Source organism: Haplochromis burtoni, unplaced genomic scaffold, assembly GCF_018398535.1.
Source record: "Haplochromis burtoni strain Fernald_Lab_line unplaced genomic scaffold, NCSU_Asbu1 Contig_393, whole genome shotgun sequence".
Taxonomy (NCBI): domain Eukaryota; kingdom Metazoa; phylum Chordata; class Actinopteri; order Cichliformes; family Cichlidae; genus Haplochromis; species Haplochromis burtoni.
Window position 1 is genome coordinate 133974 of NW_024582754.1, and position 14679 is coordinate 148652.

Below are 14679 nucleotides of genomic sequence, written 5' to 3' on the forward strand. Positions count from 1 at the left end.
AGGAAAATCACAAAAAAAACCAAAGCTGCAGTTCAACCCATTAGCCTTAGTCTTTAAAATCCAATTTGGAAGAAAGAAAAAACCCATTGCTTCTCAGTTTTCTTCTTGTTTTTCATCCATCCACAAATAGCACTGGAGAACTGGACAGTTTTTCAGCTGAGATAAACACAAGAAGCCTGAGTTTTTCACCAGAAAACAATATATACAATATGTTTTTTACTGATGGGTGGGATTATATGTGATTGAGTCCAGGCTGATCGATCAGGTGGATTCATTGCTTACAGAAAAAAAAATCAGCAAATAAAACAAAAACTTAATGAGGAAACAGTGATATTTTCAATCCTTGTTAGGCCCTACTTGTACAGATTCTTAGTTAATAACAGGTTCGAGAGTAAATCACAGTTTTTATTCACTGTCCACCAGAGAGCCCAGTTCACTGGAATGAATACAGGAAGAAAGGCCTTGCTGCTCAGTTTGATAAAAGGAGAAGAAAACACAGGGAGGCTGAAGGAGAAGATGTTAGCTGGGGATATGAATGGTACAGAGGTGGGTTTGCTGGGTGAGGCTCTGTGAGGTATTATGACAGAATAAAAGAGGTCGTATGTGTTTGCTGCCTGAGATGGTACAAATGTTAATGGTAAGTATGTATTAAAAAAAAAAAAATCAGAACAGAGCTTATGACTGAGACTGATATTTTGATGAGAGAAAGAGGTGGGAGGACAAAGGCAGAGAAGGAAATGCAAAAGGCCTGAGACCTGCTGAGAAAAATGGAAAGATCAAATGAAAGGACATTTTGGAGTAGAAGGAGCAGAGCTGGAGGTGAGGTGCATGAAGGCTAACGGTAGTCAGGCACACTGAGTTTTGAGGTAAAGGCTGGCAGGTCTGGTCCTCGCATGGAGTGGAGCTCACCTGGGAGATGGTTGGGCTTTCTAGGCGTACATGGTCAGCTGGAGCCACTAAAGATGGACACAAGGAAGAGGTTCATTGGATTACAGAGCTACCAGTGCTGACCTTTTAAATAAATATATCTACATCTGTGTTTTATAATCCAAGATTCGTACCTCCAGGACACTGAGTCTGATGGTACCATCTCCATCCTTATCAAAGGCCTGGAACGCCCCTGAGAAGAGAAACATCACAATGCAGCTGCAGTTCAACACGAGTGTGGTTCATCTCATATAAGGGGCAAAAGAAATGAAACTACACTTGGTTTTAAACACAAAGAAATGACAAAAACAATGTTTGGAGGAACAAATGCCATTTTTACTAATCCAGTGGGCCTGTCAGTCATGTCAGAAGAAAAGTTTGGATACAAATGATAAAGTACATAGAAACACCACAGTCTAATCTGATTAAACTGACTATACTGCGGGGACTCTTCCTATAGCCTCCTATGCATTCTAGAGAACATAGAGTACACGCATGTCAGTACCTCGCTTCAGTTTTTAGATGATTTTTTTTTACATTCTTACGTATTTAGTAAGAGTTTTAATGGCAAATGAAGCAAATTTATGCAAAAAGCTTTTATTTAGGGCAAAAAGGTTCTGGTTTCAAATCCAGTCTGAGGCCTTTCTGTGTGGAGCTTCCTCCTACAGCCCCAGAACATGCATGGAGTTGGGTTAAATGGTGATTCTAAATTGCTCGTAGGTGTGAATGTGAGCATGAATGGCTGTCTGTCTCTATGTGTATTACCCTGCAACAGACTGGCAACCTATTCAGTTTACTCCACCACTTGCCCGATGACAGCTAGGATAGCCTCCAGCCCCAAACCCTGATTTGAGTAAGTGGAAGAAAATGGATGGATGGAGTCAGTATTTACAGTGTTGAGGTACTTCTTCGTTACTTCTGCAGTTTTCTGTGGGTTACTGGATATCATCTTCTGGGACATAATGATTGATGGTGATCCATTCCTGCCATTCTGCACTCCAACGTGATCACAATTTGTGGGCTTTTTAAGAACTATCCCAAAAAAGCCCTAAAAATCCACCCTTAAAAAGCAGGTTAAAGACCACAGCCCCACTAGTTGTGATCAGCTTGGGAGCACTAATAAAGCAGGAATGGATTGCCATCAATGAGGTTTTGGTCCATAAGCTGATATCCAGAGAACTGCAGATGTAAAGATGAACTCTTTGCATAAATTTGATTTATTTGCCATTATAAAATGCTTATGATTGTTCTTCACTCTAACTTAGAAACATGTAAAAAAAAACAATAGTTTGAATAAAAACTGAAGTAGCAAACTTTTGGCCATGACTGTTAACTTTCCTTTAAGGTGAGGTACCGTAAGCAGACCCACTATCTTTCAATTACATCTCATTATTTATTTAACTTTTAAGTTTTTGTATGGTTCAGCCTATTAATCAACATTTTCCCAAAATTCAACCTGAATTATTTGGCATCCTTGGAAACTTTCAAATGCATACACTTAGGGACAAGAAGGGAAATGTGCTTTTTTTGTTGTTGTTTGGTGTAGAGGTTGTTCAGTCTCTCAAATGTCAGAAAAAAACATGAACTCCATCTCACTGACTTACTGAACATGGCTTCGAGCCGGACCAGACAGCTGATGAAGCTGTCGAAGTCGATGTTCATGCTCTCGTTTGCGTAGCGCATGGTGATGATGTCGTAGAGCTGGTTGTTGAGACGGAAGCCTGAGCGGGACATGAGACACATGACTGTACAGCGACAACAACATTTAGAGGATGAGTTGAAGCTGTAATTTCACATATGTCATATAATATACCTCATTTCTTTATATTTGGAGTGGAAAATGGGAAATAGGTGCAGGTACACAGAAATAGATGATATAAGGAAAAAGCTGTTTGTACAATTCTAAGGAGCTTGAAAGTCAGTATCTGGTATGACTTTTTCTCCCTGTGTCCTTTCCTTAAAATAGCTTCTTGACAGCTCCCCTTCTACTGAGATCATCCCTTGACTTGGGTGCATTTTTATGCTTGAATGATTCATAGGTCAATGTTAAGTGGCTAAACAAACAAACAAATCATTCCTCTGAAAATGGTACGGTATAAGGACTGGACTAAAAATAAATAAAAAAGCTGCAGATGTCCAAAGAAAATCTCAGAAAGCCTGAAGAACTATTTTGCTCAAGACCGCTTTATAAATTATGAGTCAGAAACGAGATGTGGTTCAAGACTTTTGCACAGTACTGTATTTGTGTTTTATGCTATTACCTGCATCATTGACAGCATTCCTCATCTCGTAACTGTTGATACCGGACTGGTCGGTGTTATAGTGTTTAAAAATTCCCTGAAAGAAATCGGGTATGATCGGTATGTATGACAATAAGCTGAGCAGAAGCTTAATGGAGAACGATTCTAGAATTTCTGATATAATAATAAACTGAAAACTCTTTTCTCACCTGCCACTGTTTGATCTTATTCCACAGGTGTCTGAACTCCTGAAGGTTGAGTCTACCGGTCCCATCCATCTGAGGAGACATAGTTAAGACTAAAATGGTGTACCGTGTCAGTCGTACTGTCGCATTTGAGTGGTGCAACAAGGTTTTTCTCAGTTAGGTAAATTGAGCCAAATGAAATGGGGAAAAAATCATAAACTTGCCAAAGTAAACACACAGACTGCTTAAAACCACACAAAGTTAGAGGTTAAAAGCAACTGTCACTGTTTTGTGACTGAAATGAGGCCTAAGCCCCATGAGCATCCATCACAGACCCTGCCTGGGTCTCGGCAGGTTGTGCCTCCTACAGACAACACAGCCAGCCCGATGCACTCGATACAAAGGATACGTCCATCAGAGCAATCATGCTCCTGCAGCTCTCCAGGCTGAAACCCTCCGTCTTCAGGTCCTTGTCTGGGAACGTAAAGAGTGAAAACACTTAGAGGACGACAGTTAAAGACAGCATGCTGCTATTGGCCTTTCCTGAAGTTTTTGCTGAAGTTTCCCAGCAATAAAGCTGCAGCTTTCAGTTAAATTCCTGTGTGTGAGTCCTGCATTTGGGTCCTACATCCTGCCTGCCACACAGCAAACTATGACAGCTGTGTTCAATTCCCTTAGTTACCTGCATGTGTATAAACAGCCCCGAATTAGATAAAAGGTTGAGAAAATTGGTGGCTGATGGATCAAGCAGGGAATTGCCTGCTGTGGACTGATGTGTGCATGTGTCCTGTAAGTTTTATAATGACGGAAAGTTCAGCCTATCAGACTGGACTTACGCTTGGTGATCACTCTGTTGAGAACGTTTCTCAGTTCGTTGGCTGTTATTTCCATATCCTGTGAAAACAAGAAGAGCAGAGGGGGACACCAATAAAGAAGAGACAGGAGATTAATTTCCAAAGTACAGCAATCGCCTAATGTTTTCTGCTAATGAAAAACACAAAATGTTCTGTTTTGGGGGTTTTAAATTTAAAGCCATTCTCCTCGTCTTTCTGTACTGACCTCGCCGCCTATCTCCTGAAAAATAGTCCGGAACTGCTGGTCCTCCTCGCTCTCTTCCCCCGCTGAAGCTGGTGCTGGCTGAGGCGTCATTGAGCCACAAAGCATAAGAAGGAAAAACTCTGAAGATGATCCTTTCCAAGTTATTTGTTCTTTACATTACAAACTGGTTATATCCACAATTGCAGAACAAAATAAGATAAACTAAAGCAGCTGAAGCTTTTTGCTGCTTATTTCTGTAACTTGCCAAAGTAACCAGACACTTAGATATACTTGGAAGAAATATTGAGGCAATCCCTGTGCTGCAGTAGCTCTACACACTCTGGAAAACTAAGAGGACACTTACCACTGGATGGTCAGCCTCGATCCTGTTCTCTATCTCCCTGAGTGAAGACGAATAAACAGCAGTCACCACGGTGACACCATCATCTCATCTGGACTATAAGCCTCTGCTTTTTTTTCCCTTTTCTTACTGCAGTCATCAAATTTATTCTCATCAAATTTTGCATGAATTATGTTGATGTGCTGAATCTGTAAGTCATCTGACAGATTTATTATAAAGGAGTTTATAGGCTTATAGTCCCCAAAGTCACATTGCACTAAAATATGAAAATGATTGCATAAAACGCTTAATGGAGCAAATGGAGCTGTTAGTTTTGTATCACCTGCTGCTTCCTCCAGTCAAGTTTTGTTCTTCCTGATTGTTCTTATTTTGGGCAAACTTGATTGTCACCAGAGCTTTCCATTTTTAATTAGTTTAGGTAATTTGTGACATGCATAGTTAATGGTGTCATAGTATACTGTGATCTAAAGCCATGTTAGGTAATTCAAAGCCCATCCGTCGCACACCCTGAGTCACACCCAAGTCCGGGTCCATCAGAGTTCAGGCCGGCTCTGCGTGCTGTCTGGTCCTCTGGGCAGCAGTGGGATGGTTGGGAGGTGCAGATGTTTGTTGAGGCTTGAGTATGCAGTACTAAATATTTAGAAAGTTTACCAGATCATCCCCAAATCTGAAGATGCTTGTCCTAAAAAAGATTCCATAACAGCTTCGAACTCGGGCCGATTTCTTCTGATTCTACAAATCAAATCGCCGTTAAAATAGTTTGTTCTTGGTGGTTTGTGTCCCACCCACCAAGCAGAAAATCCCACCCTCATTAACAGACACAGAGACCCGCACACACAGGGTAGAGAAATCCCTCATAAACTCCAAGTCTAATTAAACTGCACATACAGTTGGGCTGGGTATTGTTGTCATTTTATCTATTAGTTTGTTTTAGGGTTTGTAAGACTTTGCAAATGTGTAAATGTCAAACGATTGCAGGAAAATGTAATGACTCCTGGGCTCGGTGGAAGGAAGATTTGACACTATATAAATAAAACTGAACTGAACTGAGACTATCTTTATAGTACAGGACTCAGAACTAAAATGCATTGATCTAAATACAGGCACTGCAATATAATATATTTAATAATTTCTGCATACCTCTTTGTTTACCCTAACCTTTATTATATAACAGATTCTAATCTTAGAATCTGAATTACTGCTGTTCTGTCAAACACAAGGTGTTTTTTGGCATTATTTAATGCAGAACGATAAACGTCCTCCTTTTTTTTTCACATTTACTCGCAGGTTAGATTTAGGTACTGAAAACATTTGGATATTTTGAGGAAAAGATACGTCTGGAAAAAAATATACCTCATTACGTTAACCCTGCAAAATGAAAACTGAAGCTCCCCCACTGTGTGTTGAGATTTTGCCATGAAGATCAAACCCTACCCTCATTATTTAAGAGTGCTTTGACTTTATCTTTAACACCGGTAATAGGAATAAGTTGATAAATAACTATCTTAGCAAACAGCCAATGCGCTGTATTCCAATACCCAGCCCTACTAAGAAATATAAGATCAGAACATATCCAACTACAATTCTGCACCATACTAGAAGGAAAACTACTTATATAACCATTCCCACCTCATGGCATCCTAGGCCACCCTGATCACCCTCTCCCACTCACTCTGAGGTGTTCTTCTTTTCAGAGAAGACTCGCAGGATGAACTCTCCCTCCTGATGTGGCTCATATGTGGAGGGTACTATGACGTACTCGCCAGGGCTCAGGCGGAAACGTTGGGTCACCTCACGCAAGTTGATGTAGGATTTACAGCGCGCCTTGGAGGAGTTGAATAGGAAAAAATCCTTCTGCATGTGCTGCTTGTTTCCATGCATCTGGTTTGGGGTAGTCACAATGTAAAGAGCAGAAAATGCAAAATAGTACTGAAGAATTTCCTCAGAGTTAAAGTTGGTGATGAAAAAAGAAACTGGAAGAATGGCTATGAAAATATAAAGCGTGGGGTGGAATTAACCCGCAAACTGCTGAGAATCCCTTTCACGCCTTCCTTACCTCCTTTGGCACCTGTCGAGAGAAAATAGCAACATCAGTAACAACATTAATTTTAACTGCGGCAGAATCAAATCGACGTATTTTTGTCTGTAAAAAAAGGACAGCTGTGAAAGTAAATTAGCAACAGCGGCTGGAAAATGGAAAAGTCTTGGGACAATGATTAAAAACTGAAGTGGACACCTCGTAAATGGCGAATCCGATGGTGAAGAGGTTGGCTCCCATCTTGCGCTCTTTCCGTCTGTTCTTCTGCATCAGCGCCACCACAAAGGTGCAGGCCACCTCGTTGTCCTCAGGGTCATCATCCTCCTCCAGCAGGCGAAGGCGGTACTGAGGATTGGTCCAGAAAGTGTCTGCAAGAGAGTTGGTTACTGTTCTCTTACTCTCCTATCTATCATATCATATTCACCATTTAAAAAGAGGACAGTCAGGTTCTTTATGCATTATATTTTGGGAATGAAAAATGCCTAAACTGGAAATTGCGGATCCAAATTATGCACTGGGGAAGCCCCAGGATTCCCTTGAGAGATTATATGTCTCGGGAATGATCTGGGAATGATGGGTGGGTGATGAATTCTGGGGTTCTCTGCTTAGACTGCTGATAAGTAGTAGAAAATTAATGGGTGGAAGGTGCATTATTCTTCAGCCAATGTAAAGCTTTTTCACATGTTTGGTGTATGAGTGAAAGACCACTCTGTTCTTCTCTGGTGAGAAAGCATTAACAAACATCTCTACAGTACATTACCAGGATAGTTCCTGCATCCTCCAGCGGAGCAGCCTCTCACCCAACGCCCCTCATTCACAGAAACCGTCCACTTGTGGATCTTATCATCCTCCAACGCATCAGGGGTGAGATTACAGATCTCAATCTTGGTGTAGTTCTTCTTAAAGTCCTCAAATGACATCCTGTACAGGAATTCAAGAGACCAGGAAAGAGTATGGATTCAGACAAATGTAGCAAAATAGTAAAAACTGTAGATGTCACTTACCAGAATTCTCCATCTTCTGCACTTTGATGTTGAAGCTTCTCCTTTTCAACCTTAGAAAGTGTGGCCCACTCCTTGGAGCTGTTGAGGAAATATATTAGATATAGTGAAACAGTCTAAAGAGGGATTCAACTAAAATACTGAGTTTTTTTTGTTAAAGTAGGGTTAAAAATTGTAAAAGTTAAAAATTCCTTACTTGTCACTCCAGGGACCATTCCATTCAACCTGACCCCACGGGTTCCTGAGACGCACCAGACGAACTTTAGACTCCTTGTGCTGAGACGGTCGGCACTGTGGTATTTCAGAGAGACTCTCGGGTTTAATATGAACTCACATTAATCCATCACCTTCCTGTTCTGTTCGTATTAATGCAGCATTCAAGGCTTCAAAGTGTACAGCCGTACACTCCATTTCAATTTTTTGCTGAGCGGCTGGTGTAATCTCACTGGACAAAACACACTACTTTACCTCTTCCACTGCTGTCACAGAGTAGGCATGTCCCTTCACAAGTCCCGTCACCGTACGTGTCTCAAAGCGGGCAGGAACCAGGGACTGCAGATTAAAAAACAGGTAATGGAAGTTTGATGGGGATAAAATGAAATAAATATGCAAACACCAGCACGACTGTGCATAATGACAATTCTGAATGAGGAGCCTAATAGCAGCTGAAAAGCTTGCTTTGATTATGATGACACCTGGTGGCTGAAGTTAACATACTGTAGGCTTTAATCAACTTCATCTTCATCAAATCTGAGCACAGCGAGGTGGTTCGACTGCTTTAGTGTAAATTTATCAAGAATAAAACATCCAACACTAATACTAGAGAAGAGGTGTGGAGAGACAACAGTGTCTCACATCGATGGAGCAGCCCATGAGCGACCCTCTCTCCAGAGCTTTCTTCATGATCTTGTAGAGTTCTTTGGGAGCCTCCTTCATCTCGTAGAACTCAGTGACTCCACCAGTGAAGTCCTCCATGGCCTCGGTGGTGTTTCCACCCTTCAGAGCCTCATAAGAACCATGAAGCCTGGATCATAGAGAGAGTTTTTGTCCATTTAGGCATTAACTTATCAGCGCAACAATAAAGCCTTTAAATTGACTTTAGGAAGTTAATTTTGTATAAGGATGTCTAATAACGTGAGCAATTCCCACAACCATGCATGAATCATAATGTTTAGAGCTATTTGTTATATTTTGTAACTTTGTAATACTTAATATTAGTAAAAATTCAATTTAGTTCAGTTAGTTACTGTTCTTACGGTCTTGGAGCAACTGTGACCATTTAATTTTCTCTGGGATTGTGATGATTCTGATTAAACAGTTGAATAAAACTACCAAAATGCACCATTTTGCTCTGCTTTCCCCCACTCGAGCATAAAGACACTCACTTGGCATAAGCCTTCTCCAGCAGGGCGCTCCAGAACTCATTCCTCTCAGCGGACTTAGTGAAGACCAGCTGGTTGTTGAAAGTTGGGATGCGGTCATCGATGATGACATCCACCCAGTCACCATAACGCCAGAACTGATGAGCAGAAGGACATCACGAAGGAGAAACAATCCACAGAATCACGTGTTAAAATAAACGGCAGGACAATGATATATTTAAAGTGTTGCCAGGAACTTTTTAAGTTGTGCGATTATTTTCTTTTTTAATCAACTCATCTTTAAATCTAAAATATGTCACAAATTAATGGAAAACATGTAACATTGTATAACATTGATAACATCGTATAGTCAGCAGCAGTGAAGTCTTAAAATTTCAAAATCTCCAATCATCAAACTCTCATACAGTGGCTTGCAAAAGTATTCGGCCCCCTTGGACCTTCCAACATTTTGTCACATTACAGCCACAAACATGAATCAATCACGTGAAAGACCAACACAAAGTGGTGTGCACGTGAGAAGTGGAACGAAAATCATACATGATTCCAAACATTTTTTACAAATAAATAACTGCAAAGTGGGGTGTGCGTAATTATTCAGCCCCTTTGGTCTGAGTGCAGTCAGTTGCCCATAGACATTGCCTGATGAGTGCTAATGACTAAATAGAGTGCACCTGTGTGTAATCTAATGTCAGTACAAATACAGCTGCTCTGTGACGGCCTCAGAGGTTGTCTAAGAGAATATTGGGAGCAACAACACCATGAAGTCCAAAGAACACACCAGACAGGTCAGGGATAAAGTTATTGAGAAATTTAAAGCAGGCTTAGGCTACAAAAAGATTTCCCAAGCCTTGAACATCCCACGGAGCACTGTTCAAGCGATCATTCAGAAATGGAAGGAGTATGGCACAACTGTAAACCTACCAAGACAAGGCCGTCCACCTAAACTCACAGGCCGAACAAGGAGAGCGCTGATCAGAAATGCAGCCAAGAGGCCCATGGTGACTCTGGACGAGCTGCAGAGATCTACAGCTCAGGTGGGGGAATCTGTCCATAGGACAACTATTAGTCGTGCACTGCACAAAGTTGGCCTTTATGGAAGAGTGGCAAGAAGAAAGCCATTGTTAACAGAAAACCATAAGAAGTCCCGTTTGCAGTTTGCCACAAGCCATGTGGGGGACACAGCAAACATGTGGAAGAAGGTGCTCTGGTCAGATGAGACCAAAATGGAACTTTTTGGCCAAAATGCAAAACGCTATGTGTGGCGGAAAACTAACACTGCACATCACTCTGAACACACCATCCCCACTGTCAAATATGGTGGTGGCAGCATCATGCTCTGGGGGTGCTTCTCTTCAGCAGGGACAGGGAAGCTGGTCAGAGTTGATGGGAAGATGGATGGAGCCAAATACAGGGCAATCTTGGAAGAAAACCTCTTGGAGTCTGCAAAAGACTTGAGACTGGGGCGGAGGTTCACCTTCCAGCAGGACAACGACCCTAAACATAAAGCCAGGGCAACAATGGAATGGTTTAAAACAAAACATATCCATGTGTTAGAATGGCCCAGTCAAAGTCCAGATCTAAATCCAATCGAGAATCTGTGGCAAGATCTGAAAACTGCTGTTCACAAACGCTGTCCATCTAATCTGACTGAGCTGGAGCTGTTTTGCAAAGAAGAATGGGCAAAGATTTCAGTCTGTAGATGTGCAAAGCTGGTAGAGACAGACCCTAAAAGACTGGCAGCTGGAATTGCAGCAAAAGGTGGTTCTACAAAGTATTGACTCAGGGGGCTGAATAATTACGCACACCCCACTTTGCAGTTATTTATTTGTAAAAAATGTTTGGAATCATGTATGATTTTCGTTCCACTTCTCACGTGTACACCACTTTGTGTTGGTCTTTCAGTGGAATTCCAATAAAATTGATTCATGTTTGTGGCTGTAATGTGACAAAATGTGGAAAAGTTCAAGGGGGCCGAATACTTTTGCAAGCCACTGTATGTGAGACACTAGAATGAAAGCTTGAAAATGCTTAAACGAATAACAATGCCTCATTATTTGCTTCATTAATCTTGATTTTACAAAGATGTATTGACAAAAGCCAAAATAAACTGGGGCACTGTGGAGAACGTGAATAAAAAAGAATGGGAAATCTGAAGTTTTTAAAAATATATGCAAATTTTTTAAGTTGATGTCAACACATTAGAGTCTTGCATCACCTTGGTGGACTTTGTTTGACTTCATAACTGCATCCACAGAAGATAAACTGTGATCACTGGTGCTGATTTTGCAGTGATTTTCACGCGGATGCAAGGATTTCTCTTAATAACATTATGTACTGTAGAGAATAGAATCAAGTATTTCAGTTTAGTTTGGATAAATATTGTTCTTAATTAGTATATTATTAATTCTCTTGATCGGCTCTCAGATATTTTGCTCATTATTTTTGGCTGTGGTTCACATCTAATGCATGAATGGATGCAGGAATGAATGAATGTTGTGCATCAGTCATGCTAGGGCCTGCACACTTTTCTTTAATGTGAGGTTTTCTACAAACTGTAAAGCACTTTGGGTGTTTTAAAAAGAGCTACACAAATATAGTTATTGTTATTATTAATAAAAATTTCAACCAAGTATATTGTGTGAATAGTTTCAGGGTTGCAGGCGGGTGGCTCTGACCTGGAAGTGGAAGATTCCACCATAACCTTCTGAAAAGCTTTGGTCCGGGGGCACCACACGGTACAGAAGCTTCTCATTCAGGGTGAGACAGGCAATAGCAGCCAGCAACCAGCAGTCACCTGGACACAAAAAATTACTTGTAATTATGTTTTTGGAAGCAGTTATTCCACTCCTAAATTTGATTTTAAAATCTTCTCCAGTGCAGTGAAAATTGTGAGGAAAAAAACCCTCAGCCTACATAAAGAATATGAAGTGAAATTTTGGAAATCAGATGAAACACAGACAGGAAATTCTCTCCTGGACATTTCTTGTATTCCAGGAGTGAAAGATCGCTGCCGAGTGCTGATCTCGTGTTTTGTTTTTGTTTTTTACCAGGTGTGTAGCAGGGTGTTAGCTGCAAAGGGCTGTGAACAATGTAAGTTTTTCAATGGTTAACAGTGTCTACCAGGACTTTTGTCCCATTTGGACCCCTTTATTTGCTGTCTGAACAAAACAACAATGAGAAATGCTGCTTCCTGGATTCCCTTCCAAAAGCGTAAGCACAATATGGGGAGGCCACTGCAGGCTGACAGGCCGTGCTGAGGGGATCGCTGGGATATTTTGCCACCCTGTTAATAAAGACTGTCACTGCAGACTGTGTTGGATCTGCTCTTGCCCCAATCCTGTCAAAAGTCAGACGCTGTCGAGTGAAGTTTGCTAAAAAGAAATTGAAATCAAGTCCCTCCCCTTTTCCCCTTTTGAATGTTATTAAAATGCTATTTTCACATAATAGAAATCACCTGGTATTGCCTGATGTTGTGATCTAATTGTGGGCCTAAAATTCCAGAGGAAGCATAATTTACCTAGATCTCCCTGGCAGATATCTGTCCTACTGGCTCCTCCAACGATGAACTGAGGATTTTCACAGATTTCCTGCAGAAAATAAACACAAATAATTTACTTCAGTTAAACATGGAACAAGAACTAGCCTTATAGCAGTTATGTATGTCTCTGAGTCATAAGGGTGTAGTATTCTTCACATGTACCAATCTTATTAGAGAAATTAGAGTAAAAAACATGAAACAGACTTAATCCCTCCTAGTTTGTTTGGGAATGCAGTCAATTCATTCTATTTTTCCTGCAAAAAGGGAGTTTTTCCTTCCCAGTGTCGCCAAGTGCTTGTGATTGTTGGGGTCTCTCTATTATTGTTGAGTCTTTAACTTACATTATAAAGAGCCTTGAGGCGACTGTTGTTGTGATTTGATGCTATATCAAGAAAACTGAGCTCAGCTTTGAAGAAGCTGAACTGGTGTGGAGTATTTCATCCCATCTGCATCTCTAGGTAAATTTCCACAGCAGCAAACACTTCTCACCATAAAATAATTCCTTTTTTCAGGCCGGAAAAATACAGTTTCTCTTTGATGCTTTCATTTGCTGTGTACCAAAAATAACATCCCACCTCCCATGTGTCCATCCCCACTTCAAAGTGCCTCTCCATGTGCCAACAGAGTCCCCCCTCCTACCTTGGGTCTCTTCCAGACGATGTTCTTGACCTTGTTGGACTTGTGTCCGAGCTCCTTGAAGCCCAAAGACTCCACAGTGGCCGGAAAAGTCTCATCCTCAAACAGGGTCTTCCTCTGAAGGAACTCCTGTCTGAGGGTGTTATAGTCCTGGCCGTTGAAGCGCAAGGGCTTGTTCAGAGATCCTTCCCCGTCTCTCCTCTCTCGTTCCCGGATCAACCGGTCGCAAAAAAAGCCAGATGGCGTATAAGGCATCTTGTCTCAGGCGTTTTTTTGGAAAAAAAAAAACTGGCTTTTGCCACTCGTACTAAAGTCTTACAAGCCAAAAGGCCTGGCATAAATCCAAACAGCTAATATGTGATTGGCTCTCTCTTGGTGTGACGTCCCCCCCTTTCTTCGTCACAGAGTAGATGCAAACGCTTGGTGTGAAAGAGATGTTCACTTCACATGCATTCACCTTTGCATTACCATTCACACACACACATATGCACAGAAACTCGCATATCACGTAAACGTCCATTTGATGCGTCCCCATTGGCCAAAGTGAACAATGATTTTTCCCCAGCAGTGGCGCTCCGATGCCATCATTGTTGGGTGACACAAAGGCCAGCGGGCCGCGACAGAGGGCATGTAAAGAGTGGTCCGTAGATGCCCTGCCTCAGCAGAAGGCATTCAATCCATTTAAACCTATTCTCAATGGAGATCAGCATTGAGCAGTCTCAGCATAACTGGAGCAGGCTAACGCTATGGACAGCCATCCGTTTCGTTAAACAGAATAAATAATAAACAGAGCACCACATGCAACAAATTATCATAGTAATTTGGTGGAGATCCAGCAACAATAAAAGAGTTAGAAACATCAACATCCGACGCTGCACATCGCTATTTATTCAGTCAAGCTTTAGAATTAAAAATAACTTGTAATTCATAATTGTTTAAAAACATTCAATAAAAACAAAAGATTGCATTTTTTTTTTAAATATTTGTCCTCTCAGACCAGGATTCAGTCAGCAGAGCTACAGGGACAGGGCAGTGTCAAGATAAAGTACAGTACTCAAAGAAAACCATGTGCCAACATGTAATCATAGGACAGTAGCATGAATGAAGTTAAATACAGAAATATTTTTAGATAGTCACCTAACGTCAGGGTTCTTCTGACATCCTGACTGTTCGGGAAATGTTTTTCCCCGTTACTTTTTTGTTGCTGGCAAATCTTTTGGATTTGGGGGCTAAGAGGATTCGGGACTAAACACTGATGTTTATATATATCCATGATCGCCACTGATTCTTCTATTGTGGTTCAGCTAAATTAAGGAGATAAGGCACTTAGGCT

At 41.2% G+C, this 14679-nt stretch overlaps 1 protein-coding gene across 2 annotated transcripts; it reads right to left on the bottom strand.

The window, feature by feature from the left end:
• Positions 1–284: 284 nt before the first annotated feature.
• Positions 285–13888, bottom strand: capn3a (calpain 3a, (p94)). 2 transcript variants are annotated; one of them, XM_005946925.3, is made up of 21 exons: positions 13350–13888; positions 12690–12759; positions 11848–11966; positions 9176–9309; positions 8646–8814; positions 8259–8342; positions 7987–8081; positions 7794–7871; positions 7550–7710; positions 6988–7157; positions 6808–6819; positions 6424–6632; positions 4755–4791; positions 4412–4489; positions 4189–4246; positions 3753–3826; positions 3377–3445; positions 3189–3264; positions 2532–2648; positions 1062–1120; positions 285–956 (listed from the first exon to the last, which is right to left on the bottom strand). In XM_005946925.3, the coding sequence occupies exons 1-21, from the start codon at positions 13599–13601 to the stop codon at positions 930–932; spliced, it is 2148 nt and encodes a 715-aa protein (XP_005946987.1). In that variant the 5' UTR covers positions 13602–13888; the 3' UTR covers positions 285–929. The 2 variants fall into 2 exon arrangements, with proteins under 2 accessions (XP_005946987.1, XP_005946988.1); XM_005946926.3 differs by having other exon boundaries at positions 3762–3826; positions 13350–13886.
• Positions 13889–14679: the final 791 nt, after the last annotated feature.

Excerpts from the sequence above, each read along its gene's own strand:
- capn3a (XM_005946925.3), bottom strand. The coding sequence starts at position 13,601 with ATGCCTTATACGCCATCTGGCTTTTTTTGCGACCGGTTGATCCGGGAA. Across the intron at positions 12,760-13,349 it reads TCGTCTGGAAGAGACCCAAG|GAAATCTGTGAAAATCCTCA; the intron begins GTAGGAGGGGGG and ends TATTTTCTGCAG. Across the intron at positions 9,310-11,847 it reads GTGGAATCTTCCACTTCCAG|TTCTGGCGTTATGGTGACTG; the intron begins GTCAGAGCCACC and ends TCTGCTCATCAG.